Source organism: Panthera tigris, chromosome B4 (genome assembly GCF_018350195.1).
Source record: "Panthera tigris isolate Pti1 chromosome B4, P.tigris_Pti1_mat1.1, whole genome shotgun sequence".
In the NCBI taxonomy this organism is placed as follows: Eukaryota; Metazoa; Chordata; class Mammalia; order Carnivora; family Felidae; genus Panthera; species Panthera tigris.
The window spans coordinates 37269558-37296082 of NC_056666.1; the positions used below are offsets into that span (position 1 = coordinate 37269558).

A 26525-nucleotide genomic window follows, 5' to 3' on the forward strand; every position below is an offset into this window, starting at 1 on the left:
CAGAGATTTCCTAGCTAGGACACAAATAGCACAGATCATAAGAAAAAAATTAATAAATTAGACTTCATCAAAATAAATATTCTCTTTGAAAGACACTGTTTAAAAAATGAATAATCCTTACAACTTAATAATAAGATCAACAACCTTATGGAAAAAAATGTACAAAAGATTTAAAATAGATACTCTGCCAAAGAAAATATACTAATGAAGTGGCTAGTTATTAGGGAAATGCACATTAAAACCTCCATGAGAAACCATTCCACACTCACCAGAATTAGTAAAATTTAAAAGTCTGAAAATAGCAAGTGTTGACAAGAGTGTGGAGCACCTGGAACTCTCACACACGTCTTTCTGGTGGAAATGTAAAATGGTGCAACACTTCAGAAAGCACTCTGGCAGTTTCTTACAAAGTTAAACATGCACTTACCACATGACCCTGTAATCACATTCCTAGGTATTTACCCAAGATAAATATAAACATAGATTGATAAAAACTATTCATAGCACCAAACGTTCACAGCAGTAAAATAAAACTGGGAATTCTATACATGTACATTCAATTAATCTTTGACAAAGGTGCAAAGAATGCACAACGGGGGAAAGAGGGTCTCTTCAACAAATGGTGTTGAGAAAAGTGGATATCCACATGCAAAATAATGGATTTGGATCTGTATCTTACTGTACACAAAAGCAGCTCAAAGTGGATGAAAGATTTAAACATAAGACCTGAAACCATAAAACTCCTAGAAGGAAAAAAACACCGGGGGAAGATTCACGACATTGGCCTTGGCAATTGTTTCATGGATAGGACAACTAAACCACAGGCAACAAAAACAGAAATACACAAGTAGGACTACATTAAGCCAGAAAGGAAACAACAGAGTGAAATGGTAACATACGGAATGGGAGAAAATATTTGCAAACCATGTATCAGATAAGCAATTTATTTCCCAAATATATAAGAAAGTCCTACAACTCAAGAGCAAAAAAAATTAATAATAATTCAATTAAAAATGAGCTGAGTTTTTACCTGAGTGAAACATTCCTCCAAAGAAGACAAACAAAAGGCCAACAGGTATATGAAAAGATGCTCAATGTGACTCATTACCAGGGAAATACAAATCAAAACCACAATGAGGTATCACCTCACCCGTTATGATGGCTATCATCAAAACATATGTATATGACAAGTGTTGAGGAGGATGTGTAGAAATTGGAATCTTTGTACACTGTTGGTGAGAATGCAAAATGTTGCTATGGAAAACAGTATGGAGGTTTCTCAAAAAATTAAAAATAGAACTATCATATGATCCAGAAATCCCACTTCTGGGTATTTATCCAAAAGAACTGAAATCAGGATCTTGAAGTGATATTAGCACCCCAATATTCAATGCAATACTATTCACAATAGCCAAGATTATAAGCAATCTAAGTGTCCATCAATGAATAAATGGATAAAGAAAATGTGGTATATACATACAATAGAATACTATTCAGACTTAAAAAGAAGGAAATCCTATAATACATGACCACATTGATGAACCTGGAAGACATTAAGTAAAATAAGTCAGTCAGAAAGACAAATACAGCATGATCCCACTTATGGAAGGTAACTAAAATAGTCAAACTCATAAAATCAGAGACTAGAATGGTGGTTACCAGGGGCTGGGGAAGAGGGGGAAATGGGAAATTGCTAACCAGTGGGCATAGTTTTGATTACACATGATGAGTAAGTTCTAGAGATCTGCTGTACAACATTGTGCCTGTAGTTAACAAGGCTATATTGTACATTTAAAAACTGAAGACAGTAGGTCTCATGTTAAGTGTTCTTACCAGAGTAAAATAAAATACAATGAATAAAGTTAAACACCATATTTTGGTTTGAATATCCATGTCTTAAACCATGTGACTAAAATGAGTGGTTCCCACTTTGGGAGCATCTGCACCTTGGCCAGAGGAGTAGGAGGGAGTAGAACTGGCCCAGAGTTAATACAAGGAGGGCACAGGTACATGTCCTCACCAAGCACTGTCTATAAATTCAGGAAATGATCTATCCTGCACACATATGGTCCAGGTGTTCTAAATGTACGTAGAGCCAGTTTTTATCAATAAAATAAAAATACATGTTTTATAAAAAACCAGCAACAACCTAAATGTTCATTAACCAGTAAATGCACATTGTGGTATATCTATACAATGGAATACTATTCAGCAATAAAATGAACAAGCTTACTCATATGTGCACCAACGTGGATGAATTTCAAAAGAGCATCATACTAAATGGAGGAAGCTGGACACAAAAGTCTACACACTGTATGACTTCCATTTGTATGACTTCTTAGAAAGAGCAACATAACAACAGTGACATCAGATCAGTCTCAGTGATAAGGGAGGGAGACAGTGAACTGCAAAAGGGAACAAGGGGTCCTCGGGGTGAGGGAAATGTTCTATAGCTTCATTGAGGTCATGGTTGCAGAACTGTAGACGGTTTGTCTAAACCCATACACTTAAAGTCAGTGAATTTCATTGTATGTAATTGTGCCTTAATACAGCTGATGTTTTTAAGACTGAAATCTTTTTCTCCCCCTTCTCACTTCTTGATACTTCATCAAGAGGCTTTAGAATAATTTCTTTTCTAACTTTCTTCCTCCCATTGCCCCCAGATCACCTAATTATTAACCCCCCTCCAAGCAGCAATAAAAAACACCGGATTTTTCCTTTCCTTCAACCGCTAGATTGGATTTTCAGAGACCAGATGGCTCATGACTGAGCCAAAGGAGTCCAGGGGGCCAGAAACTAGGACAATGAGAAACTGGGGGTGGGGATGGTTGAATGGGGGAAATTTTGGAGCTGGGCCTGGGGCCGAGAGCCCCTGAGAAGTGCAGCGGTAACAGTGCTGAGCTGGAGACCCAGCTCCCCTTTCAAAACTGTGGGCCCTCTGGAAGGTGAAGTCATGGTAAATGAGGCTCTTATTCTTGCCCTGTTTATGTCACTGAATTATAGGGATTCAATAAGACTTTGAATGTGAAACTGCCTTGGGAGAAACATAATAAACCCTGCACAGATGCAAAATCTTATAATGACTATTATTGATATTATTAGTCCTCGTCACTGAGGAACTCAGCAACCACAGCACTATTGCAAGCAGAGACCTACCAGGGTGCCATCTTGACTTCCTCTTCCTGGGCCCCCACTCCCTCTTCCAGGCATGGGGGCAACGAACGAAGGGGTAGATTTTCTTTGCTCATTGGTGCAATCTGCCACTGCACAGTCTTCCATGGAAGGCTTTGGAAAGATCTTAGTAAGGCAAGTGCTTACAGATGATCCAGCAGCCAGGGGCAGAGAAAGGAAGTGGCTTGTAGTTACTTACATGTGGATTTTGCAAGTTTTTCACTCAATTCAAACGAGAAACAGTGGACCCCATCTCCCTTCACATCTCCTTAAAAAGGCATCAGGGTATTCTCTTCCTAACAGAAAGGGTCACCTCTCCTCCTTACTCTCCCCCACAGAGCTCAGAGCCAATAACACTCCATAACTGCTTGCTTGTTCATTTACTCATTGAGCACTTCCTGCCTGCTAGAAACTTGATGTACGATAACCATGAAATGATGGACTGGAGAGGTAGATATTATTATTCCCATTTTACAGATGAATAGAGAAATTTAGTAACATGGTCAAAGTCACACCGCTAGGAAGATGTTGAGGTAGAACTTGAACCCAGGCCTGGTTCCAGCCCCCAAGTTATTTTACTGCCACGGAAAGAGCTGGAGATGTGCAATCAGCCAAATAGGAGGCCTGGGTGCGAGTTCCAGAAAGACGGCTAGCTGTGTGGTTTGGGCAAGTCACTTGAGCTCTCTGAGCTTCTCCCCTTATCTGTGAAACCCATGACCTCACTGCGTTGCTTTGAGTGTCGTAAGAGGTAACCGGCACAACAAGCTCCTTGTGCATGAGGCAGACTGAAGGCCACACGGGGGTGGGGCCGCTCATTGTTATGGCCTCCTGACTGCAGCTCCACCTCCCAGCCCATCTCTCAGACCACCACAGTGCCCTTCTGAAAAAGTGTTTTCATTTCGTGGAGGTGGCAGGCACAGGGGAAAGACCTTGGCTTGGAATCAGGAGGACTTGGACGTACATAGCTCCTTTGCCATTTACTAAGCTTTGTGACTTTGGGAAAGTCTCTTAACCATTCTGAACATCTTCCTTTATCACTCAAATGGACATCATAATAGTAGTACCTCACTGGATAGTTGAAGGAACTCAATGAGAAAATATACTTTAGGAATTTCGCCCATAGCCCACAGTAGTGTATAATAAATGGCAGTCGCTCCATTCTTGAATTAGTTGTTCCGTTTTCCAGCCAAATGGCCAACTCTGGGCCCTGTGTGTGTCTATATCCCTATGCACGTGCACAGGGCCTGCCACTGATTACCTGTTCATTGCCTGCTAAACTGACAGCAGAGTCAGCCTGGGTATAGTCACCATGTTTTACATGAGGTCCTCAGGCCTGATTCATCTTGCAGCTCAAAGGGTGTGCCCTTTTGCCAAACTCTCCCTATTTTCACCAGCCCCCGCCCTTGGCAATCACCGTGCTACTCTTGAGTTTGACTTTTTTTTTTTTTTTAAGATTCCATGCATAAGTGATACCATGCATTATTTGTCTTTCTCTGTCTGGCTTATGTCACTCAGTGTAATACCCTCAAGGTCCATCCATGTCGTCTTAAATGACAGGATTCCCTTCTTTCTCATGGCTGAATAATATTTCAGTGTATATCTACAGCACACTCTTTATTCATTCGTTGATGGACACTTAGGCTGTTTCCCTATCTTGGCTCCTATAAATAATGCTGCAATGAACAGGGGAATGCAGATATTTCTTTCAGATTCAGTTTTAGTTTCCTTCAAGTAAATACCCAACGTGGGATCGCTGGATCATATGGTAGTTCTATCTTTAAGATTTTGAGAAAATGCTGTTTTCCATGGTGGCTGCAGCTGATACCCCACCAACAGTGCACAGGGCCCCCTTTCCACCCTCAACCTCACCCACACTTGTTATTTCTTGCCTCTTTGATGATGGCCATCCTAACAGCTATGAGGTGATGGGATACATTGGGGATTTGATGTCCATATCTCCGATGACTAGTGATGCCAAGCATTTTTCTAATGTACCTGTTGGCTATTTGTATGTCTTCTTTGGAAAATGTCTATTCAGGTCCTTTGCCCATTTTTTAGCCAGATGTTTGGGGATCTTTTCTATTGAGTTCCTTATAGATTTTGGATATTAACCCCTCATCAGACGTATGTTTGGCAAGTATTTTCTCCCACTCTGTAGGTTGCCTTTTCACTCTGTTGAGGGTTTTCTTTGCTGTGCAGAAGCGTTTTAGTCTGATGTGATCCCACTTGGTTATTTTTGCTGGTGTTGCCTTGTGCAGTCCTCATCAGTCACCTTCACCACAGTGATGGGCACACAGTGCTGCTGTCTCTTCCCTTCTTTACAGCACTTCACAGTTTATACAGCATTTTCTTACCTATCTTTTACCCTTTGTACCACCTTGTGAGTTAGAGCCAGTTATTCCCCTTTGCGGATGAGGAACAGAGATGTTACCTGGTTTCCCTGAGGTCACACAGCCAGTAAGGGGGGGAATGAGTATTGAACTGAGGTCCTCGGGTCCTAGGAGTGCACCGGCATGGAGCAGTGAGGGAGCCACATACTCTAGGGAAGAATTCCATCAAGACCCCTTAAACTACAGGAAGTAGCATGGTCCCATGGAAAGCAAGCAGGCTGGAGGTTTGGGAAGACATACATTCAGGCCCTACCTTTCCACTGGGATGGCTGTGAGATCTTGGGCAGATCATCTGACCTTCTTCTGCCTCAGATTTTCAGCTGTGAGGAGGGAGGATCATAAAGGAAGCTACCTCATAGGGTTATTGTGAAGATCAAACAAAATAACCCATGTCATGCTAGTGCAATGCTTAGCAGAGAGCAGAGTCAAAATCGATGTCCATACCATGCACCGATACGGGGACCATGCACCAATACAGGCCACGGCAAGTCCAGAGTCCAGAGTCTGGTTTTGCTACTTTCTAGTTAATAGGTTGGCCTCCCGGAGCCTCAGTTTCCTTACCTGTAAAATAGGACGCTAATGGCATCTACCTCAAGGGTTAGCATGAGGATTCAATGAACCAATATATCTAAAGAGCTCAGAAGTGTGCCTGGCCACGTCAATATGCCCCTGCTCTCCCTAGATCCAGAATTCCTCTCTCCCAGCCCTGGAGTTGCATGCAAAGTCTTGCAATAACAGCCCCTATCCATCTCTGAATTATATCATTAGGAAACAGAGTGAAATGCATGGACACCTCCACCAGAGATCCCAGGCTGCCTGGATCTCCAGATCTCGAGGTTCCACCCACCCTCCAGGGCCCAGCACCCAGACCTCTGCAAAGCCTTCCCCCGTTGCTGCCGTGCCTGCACCCCAGCCCTGCTGGCCTCAGCTCCTGCCCCTGCCTGAGCTGGACCCTCTTATCTCTGGATTCCCACGCCAGCCTCCTTCCAACCCCAGTAGGCCGCACCATCAATTTTTTCCACGCTGCGTCACCAGTGTTTATGTATACGCCTTTCCCTATACTAGAGTGAGTTCTCCAGGGCAGAGCAGCGCCTGGGACCAATTAGCCTCTCCATCCAGGATGGCATGCAGTCTGGCTCGTGGCATGCAGTATATATCATTTGCTGACTCAATGTGTGAATAAAGTCCCTATTACCAAGGGTGCTGGAGAAAAATGGGGAATTAAACATGCACATTCGTGAAATGTGTACATATGTCAACAAAAGCCCAAGTACATGCCACAGAGACCTGTCCACCATTATTATCAAATGTGCAGCTGTACAAAGCCCTTTCCAGACATTGCCTCAATTTAATCCTCATTTTACAGATGAGGAGGCTCAGAGAGACAGGATACTTGCTTAATATCACACAGCCTTGGCATCAACGTGGCACTCTGGTGGAAGCCTAACTCAGACCAGGAAAGTCGGTCTCTCACTTGAGTGTGACAGGGGACCCCAACCTCCTCCTCCCTCCACGCAGCAGGAAGCTCAGGGCCTCAGGCATGAGGGCTTCCTCTGAGCCCCTGAGCTTCCTGCTGCCCTCTCTCCTTCCTGCCCAGCACAGTGGCCCTGCCAGCAACCCCCGAGCAGTTCAGTCGCCTATCTTGAAGCCTACTTGTTTGAAGTCCAGCCGTCTTTGTAGGGAGCCAGCCAGCAGAACTCCCGGTGCCAGGCTGGGCGGCTCAGCAGGAATTACAGAGCCAGGCGCTCGGCTGCATCCCGCCAGCTCCTCTCATGAGAGATCTCTCTATTACCTGGCAGACAGGTGCCTGGCTACAGGGGACAGCCAGCTTGAGAGGACGGATCGGAGCCACCGAGCCCATGCCAGCCACAGAGGCTGCCTCACACCACATCCTGCCTCGTACCAGAGAAGCGCACCTACACAGTGTTACTCACCCACCCTTAGTCAATTGTGGGCATTCACTGCTTTTTCCAGGAACGGTGAAGGCAGATCCTGGTCAATAACAATGGCTGCATTTGTCAGTGTTTCTGATTTACCGTAACATTTTTGAGTGCCCTATGAATAATCCCAGTGAATAATGGTAGTAAAAATAATTATACTATGTAATTATAATAATAATTAATATTAATATTAATGCCATGTACCTGACGAGGAAATTAAGGCCAAGGGAGGTTTGATGACTCCTGAGACACAGCTAAGACTCCAGCCCCATGCCCCGCCACTGCTGTCTACTGCATCCTGGCACTCGCTTCTGCCTTGCCCTACAAGCCCAAGGCAGGCATCGCAGGAGAGATGGCCTCTGGGCTGTGACAGCAAGAGCCTTGATCTTGCCCTCTATAGCATAGTCAGATTTGGAGTTAGACAGAAACATAAAACCCCATCCAGCCAATCCCCAATCTTGTACCTCAACTACCTCCTAGCCACCTGCCCTGCTCATGTGCTGCAACCCAATTCACAAACCCACAGAAACACCCACTGCTTCTGGGAACCAGCTACACACTAACACTCAGTGTGCTTACAGACACTTGCTTGGGAGTGCAGAGATTCATACACACATAAATATACATGCATGCTCCTCATTGCACACACACATATGTGCACACACTCCCTAACACTCACACCTCATTTTGTGAACACACCCACAACTCTCACAAAAATGCACATGTTTCCTAAATATACTCCAAGTCTCACACTCAATAGAAACTCCCCAAACCTATGCACACACAAACCTATGCACACACAAAACGCGAATGCACATGCATTCACTCTTGCGTATGTAGACACACATATACATATATACATATTTTCACATACAACTCTGCATGTGCAGTCATGTGCGTGCACACACACACACACCACAGAGCCCAAGGATTTTCTAGCCCCTACATGAACCCTCCTGACCATGTGGGTCCTGGAAGGATATGATGTTCCATGGGGACCTACAAATCATCCATCTGTGGCTATGTGTGGGTGGCATTCTGCCAGTCCTCTAGCCTAGTCCTGTGTGGCATGGCAGAGATGAGTGGGCCAAAGGCCAAGTTCAGAGCTGCAGCAACACAAACAACTGTCACATGGGCATGGTGCCACCAACCTTTTTGTCCCTGAACATTGAGCCAGGTTCCCCATCAGGACTTGCCTAGGGGAAGGGCTTCTCATGCTGCAGAGGACTCCCCTAGAGTGGGGATGGCTATGTCAGGGTACGAGAGGCTAAAGCTTGCATGGGAATCTTGAAGACACCACCTTACTGTGTGACCTTGGGTGGGCCACCTTAACCTCTCTGAGCCTCAGTTATCACACCTGTGAAATAGGGATAATAATACCTTCCCGTCAGGGGTGTGTGGATAAAATGAGGTGGTAGATGGACATAAAGGCCGAGCACATAGCAGAAATTAGCACACGGATATTGAAAGAAAGACGGAATAAATGATTGAATAGCAGATGATTGGGAATGGCATTCTAGGGCTCTCTCTGCTGAACTGCTCTCCCTCTTCTGCCCTTTGAACTCCCAACTCAGTTTTCCACAGTAGTGCACCCTTCCCTGTTCAAAGTTCCACCCCCATGTCTTCCCATTTGTCTCTCACCCCCCAGACTCCTCTGGAAGCCCCATCTGACCCTCCAACCCCATCTCTCCCACCCCCTTCCCTTCTTTTATTTTTTGAATACATCCATGTCTTCCAGCCCCAGGGCCTTTGCACAGAATGTTTTCCCTTCAGGTCTTCACATGGCTCTGCCCCTAGCTTTATTTAATCTCTAGGTGAGGTCTTGCCTAGCAAAACTACCCCCCCCCCCAGTCATCCCCTTATTATCCCTTAGAGTCCTTATGAGTTTATATGCACACACATATGGTCATTTTCTTGTTTAATACCTGTCTTCTCTTGAATATGAGCTCCGTGATGGCAGAGTCTTTGTCTGACTGTGAATTCCCAGCACCTGCAGCAGAGCCTGACACACAGTAGGAGCCCAATAAATATTTGCTAAATGAATATACAGATATGACTCCAGCCCTTGAGGCAACTAAATAAGATTTTTCCATCCCTAAGTAACAATAATGTGCTCAGCTCCCCTCTCTCCACCTTCCTCTTTCCTATACAGCATAGTTCATTATCTTTTAATATTTTCCCAGCCCCCAGCTAGTCTAATTATTCACAGCACTCATGTGAATATTTGTGTATATGTGTTGATAAATGAGTGTGCTTGGGCCGATCTATTCTAATGGTTCTTAAGCAGGGAGCAGCATCAGAATCCTGAGAGTTTCATTTAAAAAACCTTTGGCTGCCCTCCCTCCACTAACCGCCTTGTGAATGACAGTCTCCAGGGCGGAGTCAGGGGCGAGTGCATCTCTTAGCCATCTGGATACCTGTTACTGCATCATCTGCAGGAAGGCAGTGGAGAGCAGAGGTGAAGATACCAACTGCTGGAATCACACTGCCTGGGTCTGGGTGTGGACACCACCTCATGACGGTTGCTTGCCCTAGGACAACTTACCTTAACTCTTTGGCCTCACCCCCCACTGTAGCAGTCATCAGCACATATACAAGGATAAGTCTGTAAAGCACTTAACCTGGTGCCTAGCCCATAGCAAGCACATGACAAAATGTTCACTTTCATTAAATTATTGTGGCTTCCCTCTAGGTAGTGATGCGGTCTTCCTCAGTTTCCCTACAGGGCTCAGCTAAGGGCCATTCTGTGGCAGATGGTCAGCAAGTATAGTCGCCTGTTGTATGATGGAAACAAATGTGTGATTTCTCCCACCTTCCAGAGCGGTCTTCTGTCTTAAACCCATGTCCCCCTCCAGTTATCAACCCATTACTTTACTCTTCCTTATAAGAAAATTCATCAAAGACTTTTCTATACTCACTGTCTACTGTTCCTCTTGTTCTGTCAACCTTTAAAGTTCTTAGTAGGGAAATTTCAAACATACATTTTACCAATCTTTTACCCCAATAGTTTTTGCAGGAGTATTTTATTTTATTTTATTTTTGAGGGGAAGGGACAGAGAGACGGGGAGAGAGAGAATCCCAAGCAAGTTCCATGTCCAGAGCAGAGCGCAACACAGGGTTCAATCTCATGACTGTGAGATCATGATTTGAGCCGAAATCAAGTCAGACTCCTAACCGACTGAGCCACCCAGGAGCCCCAGCTGGCGGACTTTAAAGCATACCCCAGAAATAATATCATTTTAGACAGAATGTATTTCTAACAAATAAGAACTTTAAAAAAGATACAATAAGAGGATCATTATTATACCTAACTAAATGAATAATAATTCTCCATTATCTGTGTTCAAATTTCCCTGTTTGCCTTAAAAATGTCTTTTTAGAGTTGTTTGGCCTAAATTAGGACCTACTCAAGTTCCACACCTCACATTTGGTTGATTTGTCTCTTTTCCCTTCTTCCTTACACCCACACTAATCAAGCTCCCCCGTGGTGCTACCAAAGCTATGCTTTTCAAGGTCACTGATTACCTCAATACTGTGAAGGCTGACGGCAGTTCTCGTCTCTCACCCTACTCCAGGGCTTGCCTCCACCTTCCTACCCTCCTGGTTGAAACACCTCTGTGCTAGGACACCGCACACTTCTCCAGCCTTTCTCTTGAAACTGGCATGCTCCAAGGCTCCATCCCTAGTCCTCTTTAGTATTTTCTTGCTTCTTGGGGATGTCATCCAGTCTTAGGGCTTTCAAAGCCATCCCAAATTTATACATCCAGTCCGTTCCAAATGCCTACTAATTGTCTCCACTTGGGCGTCTACATCCCAAACTTAACATGTCTGAGACTTCACCTTTCGTCTCTCCCTGTCCAGACTTCCCCATCTCCTCCTTCCAATAACTTTGGCCCAAACTCTTGGACTCACCCTCAAATCCTCTTTCTCTCACACACCGCATTGATCCTTCGGGAAATACTGCTGGTTCGACTGCGTGTCACCACCGTCACTGCTCCTACCCCAGGTTCACACCACTTCCATCTCTCGATTGGACCTTACCACAATGTCCTGCCTGTGTCCTTGCTTCTGGCTTTCTTCCTCTTCAGGCTATTCTCAACTGAAACTCAACCCAGCAGCCAAGGTTCCTTTTAACCCAGTTTTTCTGAAAGTAAAAGCCAAACTCATCACAATGCACGTCAAGACCCTATCAGTGTTTCTCAACAAGAAACATTGGTATTTGGTGGCCCCTGGGTAGCTCAGCCGGTTAAGCATCCGACTCTTGGTTTGGGCTGGGGTCACGATCTCACAGTTCTTGGGTTTGAGCCCTGCATTAGGCCCTGCGCTGAGGGCGTGGAGCCTGCTTGGAAATGTCTCTCTTCCTCTCTCTCTGCCCCTCCCCCACTTGTGCTGTCCCTGCCTCTCTCAAGATAAACTTTAAAGAAAAAAAAAGAAACATTGGTGTTTTGGGCAGGAACATACTTCACCATGGCAACAGTCTTGTGCACTATAGGATGTTAAGTGTATTCCTTGCCCCTCAGCACTTCCCCATCAACCCTGTCAGCCATTGTAACAACTAGAAGATCCCCACACATTTCCAAATAGCCTGATGGATCCCAGGTGAGCATCTCTTCCAGGATTTGCTGCACCCCTGCACTCTCCCACCTTCCCCACACCCCACCAACATTTCCGATGTTGCCTCAGACTACTCTCCCTGCAGTCCTTCTGCTCCTGTCTTACTTGAACAACCAGGTGGTTTCTCTCACCAGGACTCTGCCTCTGCTGTGAGTGCTCACCCCACCCCCCAACCCGATGGCACAGAATCCCCTCCTCCGGCCTTTTGCTCAGGTCTTATCTTCTCAGGGAGGCCTTCCCAGGGTCCCCTGTTTGAAATTGTAAACCCCCTTACTCCCAGGTCCCCTTCTCCATTTTATTTTTCTCCAGAACACCCCTCCCTGTATGGTTTCATTCTTAATCTTGCTTAGTTTTTAGTCTGTCAGCTTCACAAAGGGAGTTGAGGATATTTTGTTCACTACTGTACCCCAGTGCCTGGAACAGTAGTAACTGGCACACAGTAGACAATCAAATATTTGTTAAGTGAAAGAACACACATGCCATGAATATACACTTATGTAGAGAAGAAAACAAGCACTTTTAAACCAAGGAATAAAGAATTGATTTCATACTTTGCAAGGACTGGAGTATACTCAGTCAGGGGTGGGAGGTAGGGAGAGTGGTGATGAGAACCTCAGTTTCTTCCTCTTATCAGTCCAGGAAGACTTCCTGAAGGAGGTGGGGCTTTAGGACTCACCTTCAGCTCATATGAAGGAGATTATAACACCCTGGCAGCTCTCCTAATCCTGATGGCCGTAGGCAACAAAGGGAGCCAAGCTAAAAGAGTGGTGAAGACTTTTCAGGTAAGGAAGTACACTTCCTGAATCTTATTTCCACCGCGATTTACCAATGTCTGCAGGAGACTACAGCAGCTGATGGAGGTCCAAGTTGAAATAGCCCTCCTAGGTAATGTGTGCCTACCCACCCACCTCTCAGAAAAACACACCCCAAAGAATTACACAGAAGCAGGCTACCCAGAGCTTGCCTTCCAAACTTCAGCAGACAAGAAGAAAGAATTCAGATTCGCAGCCATGCAATGGCATATTTTACAGCTATTATAAAAGAATAAGGTGGCTCTTTTTATATTGAATATGGAAGGATCACCAAATGGATATTAGGCAGAGGAAGCAAGGTGCAGAACAGCATACAGCTTACTGTCATTTGTGTAAAAAGAAACACACACACATAAACACAAATATATACAAACATTTATGTATGTGTGTGTGTGTATTTGCTTGAATCTACATGGACTATCCGTGGAAGGACTCATGGGAAGCTGCTAACAGTAGTTTTTGGGGGTGGCGATGGGGATGAAGGGTTGGAAACAGGGTGGGGAGACACTTCACTATCAACTCCTGCATTTTTTAATTTTGTGCTATGTATTATTTATTTGAAAAGCGTAATTTAAATTTAAGTTTCTTAATGTTTATTTTGAGAGAGAGAGAGAGAGAGAGAGAGAGAGAATGAATGGGGGAGGGGCAGAGAGAGAGAGACAGAATCTGAAGCAGGCTCCAGGCTCTGAGCTGTCAGCACAGAGCCTGATGCAGGGCCCCAACTCAGCAACCCGACAGATCGATAGTGACCTCAGCCCAAATCTGACACTTAAGTGACTGAGTTACCCAGGAGCCCCAAGGGCAATTTAAATTTTAAAAAGAGCACAAATAAATTAACAAAATGAAAACCAACAGGGCCAGGTGAAACGTTCAGCATTTTTGGTGTTAAAACGAAAGCCACTTGCACAAGTACAGGCCACCAGAAGTCTGAGGACAGAGTCCTTCAGCCCTCGCTGACCTCACTTGATAGGTCCCACTTGTGGCCAGGGGCTGAGAAAGCCAGTGGGTTCCCAGGTGCCATCCAAAGCTGGGCAGGATCCAGAACCTGCCCTGCTGGTACAGGGTGGGGAGGGGCTCCCTGTGCCCAGGCTGGTCTGCCCATACCTCCTGGGCTAAGGACTCATTCCTGGCTCCTGTGTTCTAGAAAGCAGTGATGAGGTGGCCACACAGAGTGACCCACGAAGCCACGTGGAGCAGGAAGTGGTAGGCTTAGGTGTGTTCTTCTGAAAGAAAAAAAAAAAAAAAAAGACAGGCGTGGGGGGTGGGTGTGGATCATGGACAGGAAGGCAAGGAAAGGAAGAGATGACCCTTCTTCAAATGTTTGAGGGATTGTGAAGGAGAAGTCGTCCTGTTCTGCACCCTCTGGAAGCCACAGGGAGGTAAGGAAGAGCGCTCTACTTTCGAAAACCACTTTCTGACTCCAAAGGTCCTAAAATAACAGCAATTATTATGCTCTTTTGAGTCCTTACTGTGTGCCAGGCGCTTGCCTTGCTTGGTGCTTTATTGGCATTTCCTCTTAATTTCCACAGCAATCCTATGAAGTTAGGACTATCCCTATCCGCATTTACAGATACGAAAACCAAGCCTGTCGCTACTGAGTATAAGCTCATGACGGAGTCAGGATTCAAACCTAGTGCTACAAATGAAGCCATATGCTTCATCATAGGTTGGGCCAGAATCCCAAGATTATGTGGTCCTATAAAGCACAAATATAAACACGGGAAGCTAAGTTACAGCCGGGATTCTCTCGCCGACATGTCTTGGGTACACGGGAAGCTAGGGGAGGTGGATGCTGTGTAGATGTCGGACCTCGGTGACACCATCCGGATCCCTGAAGCCGCCCCCGCCTTCTGCCCTTCAAAGGGGATCCACTCACACCAGCCTGGGCTGGGGCCTACGGAGGGAGGCCTGGGAAAGGATCCGCACCCTTGTGCGGAGCAGTCATGGTGTGGGGCGGGGGGGAGCCGGCGGGGCCGCGGTCGGCGGCAGCAGGAGCAGCAGCGGCCGCACGGTGACGCAGCACGGAGGCCCCCCGACCTCCCCCTCGGCTCCCGGGAAGGCGCGGGCGGCGGTGGCGCCGGGGGCGCTCCCAGACGCCGTGGGCGGGCGGCGGCGCGCTCGCCGGGCTGAGTCGGAGGGGGCCGCGGGGCGGAGAGATACCGAGGGGAACGGTCACACTCGAGAGACTGGCGGGGGCGCGGGGAGAGGGGACCAGGGAGAGGGGCAGGGCGGCCTCAGGCGGAGGCCGGCAGCGCGAGCGCGGCCAGGCCCCCGGAAGGCGGGCGGGGGCGCCGCGGGCCGGGCCGAGCCCGAACGCACAGGTGCCAAGGCTGCGCCTCCGGAGCCGGTGACTCAGCGGCGCCGCGCCGGGCGGGGGAGGGCTGGGGGCGCGGGGCGCGTGCGCACGGGAGGCGGGGGGCGCGCGGCTTCCCCCGGCCGGGGTGCCCGCCCCCGCGGGGGAGCGCAGAGCTCGGCGCGGGGCGGGGCGCGGCGCGGGGGCCGGAGGTTCCATCCTGCTGTCAGCAGCTCGCCAAGCCGCCCACGCAGCCGAAAGCCCGGCGGCACGCGCCCTCCCCATGGAGAAGCCCCCGGGGAAGCGGCCAGAGGAGGAAGGGCTTTCCCCAGGCTTTCCGAGCGAGTTCGGGGGGCAGAGGTTCCTGATTCCTGAGCTCTCCCCTCCAGCTGCTCCCGGTTTTCATGCAAAATCCAGAGGGAGCCCGGTGGAAATTCCTTGGGCACTTACAGCTGGTAGCCTCTGCAGCATTCACCTCGTACCTCCCCGACCTGCAGGGAACGCCCTACACTGCAGGGGTCTCATTTTTCTTCTTGAAAGGGAGAGTGAATTCAGTCTCCCTCTATCCCCCTTCCTGAGCTCCCTTCCTAAGGCTCTTATCATTTGGAAGCCACTTTTCACGTGTGAGCGAGGTCCTTCGTGCTGCAGCAACCTCCTAACAGCTCTCGTTTTTGTGGACTTGGCGAATCGAGGGGAGACAGAGTTGAAGAGCTGAGCAAAGAGTGATTGTCCCCTTTGATCAAAGAAAAAACCAAGGCCCAGAGAAGGGGAAGGATTTGCACCAAGCTTATACTTGGGGTCTGTGAGGGTGGGCACAGCATTCAGAACTCAGGGGTCCTGACTTCGCGGTCAGAGTCCAGCCTGCTTCTGGAATACCCTTGGGCCCTCGGCCCTCCCTGATTGCCTCTTAGCATTTAAGTAGCCCCAAGAATGTCAAAGATGCCAAATAAGCCGGTTCGGAAGCATCCAGGGTATCTCTGTAAAGACCAGACTGTGCACAGGAAATACTGAAACTAGACACAAGCAAGAGATTCCCAACTGCTTTGCAGAGTTTGTGTTGCTGTTGCTGCTTTAAAATAATCACTGGGTTGAACTGATGTGTTGAATGAAAATCGTGGTGCATTGGAATCATTTATCAAGGAAGAAATCGTGGAATTCCCTTGCCTCTCTGCCTGGGATGGGGAGTGTATTCCTGGTTGGAGGCAGGGAGGCAGCTGGTTTGACCTGATGGCTCCAAAGCCCTGAGAGGTCATGTGGTGCCAGGTCCTGGCCGAAGCTACCCAAAGTCAGGTTCAGGGAAAACCACAGGGCAGCTTTCCATGTATCACACCGCTGCAGGCTACTTGAACTTCCAAACGCGGTACCTCAATAGAGAGTCTCAGATCCCCAACCCCTGCACTTGCCCACCCTCCAGACAGCCTTCCTCCCAGGAGCTCACAGCCTTTGGAGGCCAGGTCTCTTTCACACCTGCAACAGAGTGAGGGAGTGGAGGCATTATAGACTCGCCCCATTTTACAGAGGGGAAGACCCAGCAGAAACTGGCTAGCCAAGAGAGATGAAGTAAGTCATGCAGAGAAAGGAGATAGAACCCAGAGTTCTGACAGTATGACCAGAGCGGGGTGTCCTGGGGAAGTGGGAGGAAGACCCGCTGAGTTCTGCTGTGAGACCTGCATGTCTTTATATGGTGTCCATTGTGATCCACTTCCCCCAGCCCAAGTAACCCACTCACCCATGCACAACTGCACCCACTCAGTCCCGCAAGCACGTCCACACCTTATACACATCCACTCACCCTCCCTGCAGTGTCCTGACATTTCCATCAACACAGCTGATACTGCCTGGTAGAGAAATAGGAGTAAAGAGGCCTGGAGCTTGAGACTGGTTCCCATTGCATTCTCCTGGCCAGAATCCAGCTCTCTCTTCTCTTTCCACCTGGACACATGGCCACAGTTTGGGTTTCCTTTCTCTCCCATCATCATAGACCTTTTGCCTATTTCTTATATAACCTTCTGACGAGGCCAAGGGCAGATCAGGGGGGTGGTGTGAGTGGCCCTGAGATGAAACACTCAAAGGGCTTTCTCATGCTTAACTCTTAACACAGCTTCCCAGGCTCAGGACCAGACTGGTCTGGGGTCAGAGGCTGGGGGCAGTGGGAGGGGAGGCTTCTCCATGCTCATGGATAGCTATGGGGGTGGGCTCTATTAGCTGGGAGGAGCCCTCATATGCCTCTCACTCCCCAACTGGCCTTAAGAGCTAAGCCACTGATCTAGGTTCTCACGCATACTAACTGCAGAAACTGGGCTATTGGGCTTAACTACAACCTACTTCCCCTGTGGGGCCTCCCCTCCAGTTGAGATCTTCTTCAGCTCTGACACCATACCCTTGCCTCCCTCAACTCTGCAACTGCTGAGCCGGCCTGGATCGTACATATTAAGAGCTTATTTATTCAGGCAGTATTCATCAAGAACCTACGAGATGTTGAGGTAGCCTCTCATCCCCCATTTGTTCCAGGCCCATGAAGTACCAACCTCTCCTTCCTGTTTAACCCTTCCTGTCCACAGGTTCCCACTGCATAGCAAACCCCAATAGAGTTGCCAACTAAAAAAGTATTTTAAGATCCTAAAAAGGATCAAAAGAGATTACCAAGTGTCAGGATGCTCCTTAAGTTCCTGCCTTATGACTTGCACATGAAGCTCACTGAGAAAGTATCCCTCTACGACCCAGATAATTACTTTTCCAAGACACGCCAGTGCAGGAGTGCCATGGGTTCCCCTACCCCTTCGCTTGCCAGATCCAGGCAAAGCAGTGCTGGTTCCCTGAAAAATACAGCAGAGCTGAAAATCATTTAGGCTTTCAACAGCCTCCCCCATGAGCCCTTCAACTTTTGTGAGCCTCATGCCTGGTCCCTTAGTCAATCGGTGCCACCATGGCATCCTCCTTCCTTATCAAATCAGCTCTTGGACACTGCTCAAGTAAAACCTCTTTCATGCTGAAGTGTGAAGGCTGATATAGCTAAATGTGTTGTTTTTCTCCTATCCTAGGAGAATTTGCATTTTAACAAGGGGGATAACCTTGAAGTATCGTAAGGAATCTCTAATTGTGGAGTTGTTGGCACAGGCAAGCTAGTCTGAAGGCAGAGACCTCCCTGGGTCCCCTGAGTCGCCATAGGTTTGGCCTTGTACGCCCACAGCCCATTACCGTATAGTGTCAGGAGAACCAGATGATGAGTTCTAGGCCCAGTTCTGCCACTGACGTATCTGGAAGCATCAGTCACCTCTCGGGCCACAGTTTTCTCATTTGCCAAATGAGAAGTTTGGACCAAAGGACTTTTTAGTACCTTTCCAGCTCTGACTCCCCCTAAGGGCAGGAGGACCCTGATCCAGCTCCTAAAGCCCTCCAGCCCCTACAGCTGTGGCCAGAGGGAATGGCCTGATGCCAGCACAGAGTGTGGGCAGGGACTTGGACAAGACTGCATGGCCTCTGTCCACAGTAGCCTGCCTGCCTGCTGGTGACAAAAGGTACCACTCAGCACATACACTGGTCCTGCAGAGTTACATAACCCTCCCAGATGGGATATTCCAAACAAAAAGCAACAGCATAACAGCCCATGCCCCCACGGTGCCCAGGGCCACACATAGCAGGCTTTGCCTGTGGTGGCCTCACAGTCACAACCACCCTGGGATGGAATTTCAGAAGCCCACTCTCTTTTCTGTTTATTTGTTTGCTTGTTTGTTTCTTTGTTTCTCCTAGATGCTATTTCATCTAAGAAAGTTCTCTTTTCTCTAGGCTTGATCAGAGAAAGTAGAGCCCTCCCCCAGCTCCCTGCCTTTCCCCTCAACCACCACCCCAAATCCCACAACACATCAGACTCTCCTTTTCTCAGTCAATCTCTGCTGTTGTTTGCAACTTTTTGACCTCAGAGGTAAGCAAAGAGCAGGTCTACCCTTCCATCCCCAGGATGGAAGAATTTGGAAGAATGGATATAGCTTTCATTCCAGGGAAGTTGCAAGCATTCTCCTGGTTCAGATTCCATTCCCCTCACCCTTTACTTTAATCCTTGACAAGTTCATATACTAGATGAGACTGTGGTTTCCCCACTTAGAAAATGGGCAAGGTCATTCTTATCACCATGGGGCACTGGGTGATAATTCAGATCCCTTTGATTTCCTTAGGAGAAGTGCAAATAATCTTACAATGATGCAACAGAAGACACTTAGTTGAGTTTAAGGAAGTATTTCCCAACTATAAAGTCATGGGACCTCATCACGGATCACCAAGGGTTAGAGGATTTGTCCTGCTTGGCTGCATTTCAGGGTAAGCTCCACATTCTCATATCTGCAATAGCTTGGGTATGCATTGTCCAAAGGTAGAGGGGTAGATGAGAAAAGGGCACAGGTGGAAAGCAGGCTTGGAAGGATGGAGGAATCCTGAACTTGGATTCTAGTCTTTCACTGTGGTCTGACTGTGGATGGGCCCTAGGCCCTGGTTTCTTTATCTGTAGAAATACTACAATGTATTGAGCACTTACTATGTGTCCTGAACAGTACTAACAAATGATACTATTTAACTTTTAAATTTTACAACAACTCTTCAATGTATATATTACTTCTCATTTTATAAATGAAAAAAAAGAGGCTTAAAGAGGGCAAATAATGAATGTAAAGTCTCATAGATGTTAGAGCAGGATTCATACCCAGATATGCTTAATTTCAAAGCCCATGTTCTTTTTGAAAATTTTTTTGTAAATGTTTATTTTGAGAGAGCGCAGAGGAGGGACAGAGAGAGAGGGAGACAGAATCCCAAGCAGGCTCTGCATCGTCAACATGGAGCCAGATGCGGAGCTCAAACCCACAAATTGTGAGATCATGACCTGAGCCAAAATCAAAAGTCGGACACTTAACCGACTGAGCCACCCAGGTGCCCCACAAAGGCCATGTTCTTAACCACCTAGGTCTTGAAAATTCTGTGATTCTGTGGTTTCCTTAAGTTCTTTTTAGCCTGAAAAACCTAATTTCTCCCTCATTCTATTCCTGATCTTTGTTTGTTTGTTTGTTTGTTTGTTAATGCCCATGTTCCTTGAAATGGAGGTGACCACCTTCCTCATGGAAACAAGAAACCCTTTCCAGCCTGTATGAGAACCTACACTTTGTGCTTTTCCAGAAGCAGAAAAAGAAGGTGCTGCAGTCGCCCAAGCCTTGGAAATCCTGCCAGATGGCCTTGCATTTGGGGATCTGCCAGGCGCAATGAGAGTGTCCCCAGGACTTCTTATAAGAACCCCCTTACTAAGCAGCTGCTTAGTGTTCAGGGCCATGGAGAGTCCGTTTGGGCCCCAGTGAAAATTTTTGAGGGTCCCCAACAAGGTCAGTTTGTCTAAAAATCTTTACACAGGATTTAAATTCAGGATCCAAGTCTCTTTCTGGACCACAGGTCCTACTGCTGATCCCACCTTTCCCCTCCTTTCCCATATCAGCCTCACTTTCATCAGCTCTCCACCCAGACCTGACCCCATCTGCCTTTTCTCGTAAGTGACCTTTGAAACTCAGGCTGCACAGATATTTGCTGAATCAGCAGAACCAACTGCTGCTCCTCTTGCTTGGTTTCAGGCCAATAGGAAAATGTTCCAGGATGTCTTTGTATGGGGCCCTTATGGTGCTAACTCTGTGGGCCTGGGAAGGGCTTGGGGATATGGAAGGACAGAGCAGGATGGAGCAAGGCACAGAGAGCTTGTGAGCAGGACAGAGCCCAGTGGGTTTTCCCTGAAGCAGGGGTAACTTGTTTCTCTTGAATTGTGTTCTTTTTGGATGAAAAACTAGAAAGAGCAGTGGTCTGGGCTCTTGTACAAGCAGGGGACAGAGGATCTTTATAAGTGCCTACTTTGTGCCGGCTTCTAGGTGAGCAAAAAGACACACACTCCTTCCTCTTGGTGAGCCTTCACTCTGGCCCCATTTTCCAGCTGACCGGCAAGAAGTCCTCTTCTTGCTGGGGGTAGAGGAAGAAAAGGAGGATATGCAGTTTGGTGAGCACTGACCTTCTCGTTGCTTCCCCAGCAAAGCAGGCCTTCCAGCTACAGGTAGACAAGGACTCTGAGTATCAAGGCCCTTCTTACTCTGTTGAAAGGGTTTAGCCTAGTAGGAGGTGATTAGGGTAGGGGGGACTGTACTTTTAGGGGATGGGATGATGTTCATATGCAATACAGGTATCTCTGTGAATTGAATCTTCAAGGCTGTGTCCTCCTTCCAGCTACCCTTGGCTCTTACTCTTCCTGACATAAACCCTTGACTCCAACCAAGATAACCTTCTCTCTGGGCTCTCAATATGATTTATATGCTCCCCCTTTTCACCCTGTTCTCTTCTGATAGAGGGTGGCTCTAGGCAGCAGCAATCTGCTTATATTTGTTTAGATATTTCTCGATATATGTCTCATGTATGTTGAACAAGGTCTATTTGCTTCTTTCCTGTTTTTCCCCAGCACAGGGTGTACAGTTTTGAATGGACTGGACACTAGATAAAATACAGCTGACTGACTGACAGACCTTCACAGTCTCTTAATAGCTCTCAGAATGGGCCAGACTTGAGCTGCCATCTCCAGGAGGACAACCCTGACTCAGTAGGAGCAGAGACACCTGCTCCAATCAGCATTTTAGACAACAGGCTAAGAAGCACATCTAATGACTTTCTAACTATCCTTCAGCCTCCAGTCAGTATGATACCATGGAGCTCAAAAATTGACCTAAGATTTATTTCATGCTTAAAGGATGGGAGTAGAGGAGTCTTCCCTGGGCAGCTTACGTGGAACCAACAGATAGATAGAAGGAAGAAAATATGGGAGAGAGAAAGAGTTTGAGGGGAGAGAAGAAAGAGGAAAGAGAGAAGGAAGGACAAAGAGAAAGGAAAAAGTGGCGAGGAAGAGAAAGTATAAAAGGAAGACAAAGGACGAAGGAAGAGAAGAGAGGACAGGGGTTACTACTGAGCCACCCAGACTTCATGGCTACTTGGAGGTGGGGAGTAGGAGCTGAATTTGATTCACAATTCAGGAATCTTACCCAGCCTCCAGTAATCCTCTGCTTAAGGGTTGGGGAACACGGGAAAGCCCTGGGATCCACTGGCTCTAAATGCATGGCTGGGTGGGTGTGCAAGCATGTGCTCAGACAGAGGAGCTGTGGTCACACTGAAGCAGTAGCCTCAAGGGAGGGTCATGTGCTTCCATGGCAAGAAGTAGACTTTGCCAGATCAGGCTAAGGCTCTGACTCCAGCCAGGAAAAGGGATAATCAATTCTGTAGATGCTGTGAGCCTTGATTGAAAAAATAAAGAGGAGGAAGCTAGATCACTGCTTTCATTAAGAGGCAAAAACAGTGGGGGCTGGAGCTTAGCAAGAGCCAGGAAGCATGCAGAGAAAGAACATTAACCCCTCCAGCATCTTTCTTCCATGGTATGTCTGCACTCACCCCCTCATCATTGCTTCCTTGGCCTAACCTCCAGGGCCACCACCTTCCCATCTCCCTCAGCGGAGAAGGGAGAGAGGCCAGGCTGCATATTAATGCAGATCTGATGACAATTAAACGATCCATCATTTCTTGGTTCCAGGTTCCCCAAGGCTCTTGCCTCTCCTGGATTTGGGCAGGAAGAGGAGTTCTGAGGATAAGAGACAAACCGTGTGGGAAGATAATGCATCTAACACAATGCCTGGGCCCTTGTAACCCGCACTCAAGCCTCAGCAACCTCACCAGGGCTGCATTCTTACTATAACGAGGCCAGAGAAGGACAAATAAAAAATGAGAAAAGATTTCAGTAAAATTATGATCCAAAGACCTCATCTGCCATACCGTCTTCCTACTTCAGCACGCCCAGTAGAGAACTGATTCAGCAGGGAGCTCCCCAGGAGAAACACCAGGGAGAGGGCTGCTGGCTCTGCTCTTCTCCTCATCTCACCCTATCCATAAAGATCTCTCTCTCTCTCTCTCTCTCTCTCTCTCTCTCTCTCTCTGCCTGCTGGCTGCATCTAGCCCTGCACCATCGAGAGGTATGGGCAGGGGATGACAGCCATACAAAATGGGGGTCACGGGTAGAAAGCAAGGTGGGGCCAAACACGTAGTCAGCAACAATGATTTATTCCTGAGGTTCTGTGGGGGTGGAGGGGGACTTAGGTTGAAGTTAGGCAAAACCGTGGAAAGAAATGAGTGGCACAAAAGGCACAAAAGGCATTCAGCCAGCCAAGATGTCCATGATTCACACCCAAAGGGAGAGAGTTGCAGGGAGGAGGTAAGGCGTTCTCTCTAAGTATCTTGGTATCCAGCCTCAGAGAGAGCAGAGGGAAAAGCTGGAGGATCTGGAGAAAGGAAGGAGCCACTTGTGGTATTAACCTTTTATTGCCTGGCACAACTTTCTAAGGTAAAGATTTTTAACAACTTCCACTCTCCTCCACCATTCTAATTACTTCTTATTTTTGTTTTGCTCCTATGGGAAGCAAAAGCAGGACAAAGGAGAAGAAAAGATGAGGACACTATGGTTTGTCTCTGGTTTTGACTTGTGAGGCTGGATAGGAATCCAAGTGATTCCTAAATCCCTGGTTTCCTAGCAAGAGCACCTGGGAAGGAGAGTTTGGGCTCTCTAAGCTACTTTGGGGACCACAGTAAAGTCCTTCTCCAAGAAAAATTAACTAAATCATTCTTGCTCATGCTTCCCTGAAGGGATGAAAAGAAAGTGTGAAAGAGAAGGGAGATATCAAAGGGCATGAGGAGAAGAATCAGGTGAAGAACGATAATTACCAGGAAACTGTGGCTGCCCCCAGGGAAATGAATGGACTAGTTCTTCCCCCCCCCCCCCCTTTTGGGGGAAAAGCCAGGCAATACCTTGTAAGAATGTTGTCTTTTGTTGAACCATGGGCACTGAGGGAAAACTGACTTTCTGCTTTTTATGCCAGATAAGGAAAGAAAACCATGAAACTGAAGGAAGAGCAAATGGGCCATTGAGGGACCCGGGGAAGAAAGCCGCATTTTCTTGGGGCCTGAATCAAGTGCTATACGTCTGCCAAGCCAGATCATCCTGGATCTTCACCCCTAAGAGCCCATGGTTCCAGTCAAATCTACCCCGTGAGCTAACATATCCTGACCCAACTTCTCTAACTATGTAGATGTGAGGAGAAAATGAGTTTTTAAGGAATACATCAAATCTTCACAAGTATCTGCAGACCTAAAACATGCTGAGACTGGATGAAGGTGGGATTCTTGGCTCTCCTCCTTCCTCTCCCCACCCCGCTCTTCCTTTAGCATCACCATTGTCAGGGGCAGGTGCTGACTAGGTACTGATTTCCCCTGAGCTGTTCTTCCATGCAGTTCTCCCATCACCTGTATAATCAGAGGAAGGAAGCTGATATGTCACGGCCTTTCCAGTACAGAGGTGGGAATATTCCAGTCCTCTTTCATCTCTTCTTCCCATGTCCCTAGTTCACAGACACTGAAAGTAAAGAGCTTGAGGTTCTAGAGTCCCTCCCTGGGGTTATGAGTCTATCTCTCTCAGGAGCCAACATGAGGATTCCTATTATCACCAGATAACCAAGCAGAAACAAGATTTGCAGTCACCAGCCATAACAGAAAGATTTAAACATCCAAATACCAACAATTCCTTTTGTCAACTATCCCTTTCATCATTGTTCCCTTTCCACAATTGCCAACCACCCTACACAGAAATCCTCCTTGAGTCAGAGGAAAAAGCTATAGCCAGATTGAGACCTCAGGCTATAACACAGTCCTCCACTGGCTTGGTGGGATGTGTCTTTGCACCCCTTTAGTTCTATGGGGATTCAGAAGAAAGATGCCCACTCAGGTCAGAGCAGAGTAAGCTTCCCCCAAAGAGCCACTCCTGGCTTTGACTCCCACTGCATCACTTAAAGAACCAGACTCGTTCCTCTGGGAAATGCTTTCTCTCGCCCTTTATCTTCCTCTACCTCCAGCTCCCCTGCCTTCTCACATCATACCTGCTTTTCAACTGTATCCCCTGCATCCTAAATTTTCTCAGATTCCAATTCTACGCTGCCTAGACCCTAGCCGTTTTAAAGCTCTTAACATGTCTCTTTGGCAAGCCTCTGTCTTTTTCATATCTCACTCTCCATTCAAATAATTTTACTACCCAAACTCCCTTCCAAATTTTTCCTAACTTAAAAAAATTCAACTGTTCTTTTTTCTTTGGTTTAATTTTCGCCAAAACTTCCTTCCAATCTTTTCCTCTTTAAAACCTCTTTAAAACCGGTATCCCCAATAACTTAAAACCCATTTCTTTCCTCCTTTGCCCCCAGTAATGGTCTGGATGCTCTCTTTTGCTCCAGCATCCCCTCAGCCCTCTCAAACACTGATATCAATCCCTCCTTTCCCCCAAATCTCCTTGACACACTTCTACCTCCAAGCATCTGCTCATCTCTTCACTTCAGGTTACTCTAGTCCTTCAGACTCTTAGGTGCACCTGGTTTCCCCCTTATCTCCTCCTTTTACCCATTTGCTTCCCTGTCTGTCACAACAGTCCCCATCCCTTCTTCCCCACTCACTCGGGTCTCCTGCTCAGGACGCCCTTGCCGAGGGCGGCGGGGGATTTGTGCTGAAGGAGGGTTCCAGCGGCAGTGCAACAACTCGGGGGACGCTCCTTCTCCTTGTCGGCGACGGCCCCGGGCGCCACTGGGTGCTGGTGGGGAGACTGGGGTGCGTGAGCCCTGCTGCTGGGGCCCGGCTGGGGCTGCACCAGGAGCTGTCCGTGGTGCTGAAGCGGTGGCTGCTCCGGCGCAGGCTGCGGCGCGGCGGGCGAGAGCTGTCCGTGATTCTGGAGCGGTTCCTGGGGCCCAGCGGCGGCGGCGGCGGCTGTGGCCGGGGTGACGGGCAGCGGGGCTGGCGACGGAGGGACGAGCCCGGGCGGAGGCTGGGCTTGCAGCAGCTGCTGGTGCTCCCACAGGCTGCGGTTCTCGGCGCTTAGCTCGTCCAGCCGCCGCTCCAGCTCGTCGATGCGCTGGCGCTGGGTGTGGATGAGGCTCTGCTGGTTCTGCACGATGGCCGTGAGCTCCTTGAGATAGAGCACGGCACGCACCGGGTTCTCCAGCAGGCTCTCCATGCCGCCCGCCGCCGCCTGCGCCCTGCCTGCGCCTCGGCGGGCGGCGGGGAGCGTGAGGGCGCGCAGGAGCCGAGCAGCCCCAGCGATCCGCTCACCTCCCTCTCCAGCGGGCCCAGCCTCCCTCCCAGCCGCCGGCGCCGCGTCACGGCCACACAGACATTCACACACGCACCGAGGGGCGGGACCGCGGCGCCAGGGCCCACCCACCCACCC

General features: G+C 48.0%; 1 protein-coding gene across 1 annotated transcript in view; it reads right to left on the minus strand.

Annotated features, from left to right (window-relative positions):
- The window catches only part of IQSEC3 (IQ motif and Sec7 domain ArfGEF 3), a 103202-nt gene extending 76890 nt beyond the window's left edge, over nucleotides 1–26312 (minus strand). Inside the window, exon 1 of the mRNA XM_042993743.1 lies at nucleotides 25759–26312. Within this exon, the coding sequence (XP_042849677.1) occupies nucleotides 25759–26312 (554 nt within the window). The remainder of the gene's footprint in view (nucleotides 1–25758) is intronic.
- Between the last annotated feature and the right edge of the window lie 213 nt (nucleotides 26313–26525).